The following is a 3,413-nucleotide window of genomic DNA, read 5'->3' as shown; positions in this document are numbered from 1 at the left end:
TACAGAGGCGGGGCTTTCGCATTCCAGGGGGCGGGGCTTGGTGGGCAAGGGGCGGTGCCTCCTCGTCCCCAGGAGCGAGCTCTCAAGCACCTGCTCTCGCCCCGCAGATGGAAGGGTGAGAACGTGTCCACGCGGGAGGTGGAGGGCGTGTTGTCACACGTGGACTTCCTGCAGCAGGTGAACGTCTACGGCGTGTCCGTGCCAGGTGCGGAGGGCGCCCCTCACTTAAACCGGCAGCAGCGGTGCGGGTGGAGGTGCGCCGTCCCGATGCGAGCGCGGGGCGAGCTGAGAGTGCCTGGCGGGTGCGCTTCCAGGATGTGAGGGCAAGGTGGGCATGGCCGCTGTGCAGCTGGCCCCCGGCCGGGCCTTCGACGGGCAGAAGCTGTACCAGCATGTCCGCACGTGGCTCCCGGCCTACGCGGTCCCCCATTTCATCCCCAGCCAGGTGAGCTGGGGGGGACTGGTCAGAGTATTTCTTGGACCCAAAACCTAGGAGCCATCTTCCTTTTTCCCTCATATCTCACATCTATCAGCAAATCCTGGTACCTCTCCCTTCAAAATACATTTCCCTCTGGCCACTTCTCAATCCCCACTGCTACCACCGGACCACCATCAATTCTCAGCTGGATGGCTGCATTCTCCACGCAGAATTCTGCAAGAGGTCTAAAAGGAAAGTGAGATCACATCGCTGCCCTGCCTTAAAACCCTCTATTTACTTCTTACTCTGTCGGGCACGTGACGGGGCCAGGCCAACGCTGACCGCTGTCGAAAAGCAATAAAAACGGGAGCACTTTGCCATCGAGCCGCCGCTGCCCTGCCAGAGGGGCGACCATGCCGGTCTCACGTCTCAAGCCTTTTGACGGTGAAGACGGGGCCAATCGACCTCGTGTCCTGAAGATCTGTTTGCAGGAATAACAAGAAAGCAGTTAGGACCAGTGGGCTGGTGGCTACAGAGCTGAAAAATGAAAAGCAATTGCACTGCCTTCCGTCTATGGATGTAACTGTGCCCCCGCCCTTTCCCATGAATGACCCTGGCCCCTGTCTCCTGATCAGAACACTACTGGGCGTCTGCCTGAGTCAGTACTTCAGGAATAGTTATTCCGCCCCGACCCCTGCCTAATTTTCAAATAAACGCTAGTTTCTTCTCGCTTTGGAAGCCTCTTTCTTTTTATAATGTTTTTATTGGTTTCAGGGAGAGGGAGAGAGAGAGATCGGTTGCCTCCCGCATGCACCCCAACCGGCACCTAACCCCAACCTGGGCAGGTGTCTGACTCCAACCAGCGACCTTCAGGTGCAGGGAAGACAGCCAACTGAGCCGCACTGAGGGCGACCGGCCCGGGCGGGTGTGCAGGCGCTGGACTGAGGTGCGAAGGTTGAGCAGGAAGAAAAGGGGGGGATCGCTGGGGGGAGGGCAGGCGCAGAGTCCTCTGAGGTCAGGGTCTGCAGGGTCTGCAACCGGACGTGCCCTCAGGGCACAGTGGGCGCTGCAGACCAGAGGTCACGAGAAAGGAGCCCCCAGAGCAGAGGCCGCCAAAGGGTCCCCAAGGCTGAACGTGTTCCCCGGGGCATTGTGGGAGTTGTGGGCAGAGGTCAGAGAACGTCGAGACCTCTATGATGTATGAGGCCTCTGTGACATAAGGAGCGCCGTCACAGTCCCGAAGTGCGGCCTGGAGCATTGTGGGAGCTGCGGGCAGAGGCCAGCGGACGTCCCCGCTCCTGGATCCTGGCATGTGGAGTCGGAGCCGCTGCCAGAATCCACCAGGAACGAGGGGGCCACCAGGGACTAAGGACCACCCAGGGCCACGGGAATTCCCTGAGGCCCATCAGGGGCCTTGGACCCACCAGGGACCCACCGTCCTCGTCACGTCCCCTGCGGATCTCGCCCCCTCGCCCACCTGTAACCGCTCCATTTCCAGCCCGGACGCTGCCGCAGGCCCAGTGTGAGCCCCGGGTCAGAAGATCCTCGGGTTCTGGGGGTGGCCGAGGCGGCCCCGCCCTCTCCCGGCTCCAGGCTGCAGCCAGGTCCTGCCCTGCCCAGGCCATCCCCCGGCCGCTCATGTCACACCCCGCTGCCCCTGCATGTGTCAGAGGCTCCTTCCTTTTATTTTGTTGTTTTGAAATTTCAGAGAGAGGAAGGGAGAGGGCAGGGCCACGGGAATTCCCTGAGGCCCATCAGGGACCGGGGACCCACCGTCCTCATCACGTCCCCTGCGGATCTCGCCCGCTCGCCCACCTGTAACCGCTCCATCTCCAGCCGGGACGCAGCCGCAGGCCCAGTGTGAGCCCCGGGTCAGAAGGTCCTCGGGTTCTGGGGGTGGCGGAGGCGGCCCCGCCCTCTCCCGGCTCCAGGCTGCCGCCAGGTCCTGCCCTGCCCAGGCCATCCCCCGGCCGCTCATGTCACACCCCGCTGCCCCTGCATGTGTCAGAGGCTCCTTCCTTTTATTTTGTTGATTTGGAATTTCAGAGAGAGGAAGGGAGAGGGAGAAATAGCAGCATCAGTGAGGAGAATCATTGACTGGCTGCCTCCTGCAGGCCCTACCCTGAGGATCGAGCCTGAAACCCAGGCATGTGCCCCGACCTGGAATGGAACCATGGAATCGTGACCGCCTGGCTCACAGGTCAGTGGCCAACCACTGAGCCACACCTGGCCCCGGGAGGACTCCTTCGTGGAGTGCGTCTGTTTCCTGGACACTGTCCCCACAAAATGCCCCTTATTTTCAAAGTAGGAAGCAGCTGGAGAAGGTAACGTCTTCCAAAGACATGCATGTCCTAATCCAGTGGTTCTCAGCCTGGGCTGCACCTGAGAATCACCGGGGAATCTTTAAAATCCTGATTTCTGGGCCTCATCCTCCGGAAATTCTGTTTCTTTGTGATGGGGTGGGGCCAAACATGAGTAACCAAGAAACAGAAGTTCCGGAGGATGAGGCCCAGAAATCAGGATTTTAAAAAGATTCCCAGGTGATTCTAATGTGCAGCCAAGGCTGAGAACCACTGTTCTGAGGAGAGGGCAGGAGGCTCAGAGCTGGAGGGCCGGCAGCACAAGAGAGACATCACCACCACTGCTGGCTTTGCAGGTGGAAGAAGGGGCCGAGGGATGAGGCAGCCTCTTGAAGCTGGAAAGGGCAATAAAATGGCCCTTGCCAGTTTAGCTCAGTGGTTAGAGCGTTGGCCTGAGGACTGAAGGGTTGAAGGTTCGATTACTGGCCAAGGGCTAGATCCACAGCCCTGGTCGGGGCACGTGCAGGAGGCAACTAATTGATGTCTCTCTCTAACATTGACGGTTCTGTCTCCCTTCCACCCTCCCCACTTCCATTCTTTCTGAAAATCAGTGGGAAAATTGGTGAGGATTTCAAAAAAAAGGCAATAAAATGGATTTCCCCCCTAGAGCCTCCAGGAGTGGCCTGCCCTGATGA

General features: G+C 59.4%; 1 protein-coding gene across 1 annotated transcript in view; it reads left to right on the top strand.

Moving 5' to 3' along the window:
• SLC27A5 (solute carrier family 27 (fatty acid transporter), member 5) overlaps nt 1-1,944 on the top strand; it is a 10,849-nt gene extending 8,905 nt beyond the window's left edge. Inside the window, 3 exon segments of the mRNA XM_015560798.1 lie at nt 6-205; nt 315-463; nt 1,846-1,944. Of these exon segments, the coding sequence (XP_015416284.1) occupies nt 6-205; nt 315-463; nt 1,846-1,944 (448 nt within the window).
• Nucleotides 1,945-3,413: the final 1,469 nt, after the last annotated feature.

The sequence above is a fragment of the Myotis davidii genome, unplaced genomic scaffold (assembly GCF_000327345.1).
Source record: "Myotis davidii unplaced genomic scaffold, ASM32734v1 scaffold936, whole genome shotgun sequence".
NCBI classification, from domain to species: Eukaryota; Metazoa; Chordata; class Mammalia; order Chiroptera; family Vespertilionidae; genus Myotis; species Myotis davidii.
Note: the sequence above shows the minus strand (reverse complement) of the source record. Positions and strands in the feature narration are given on the sequence as shown.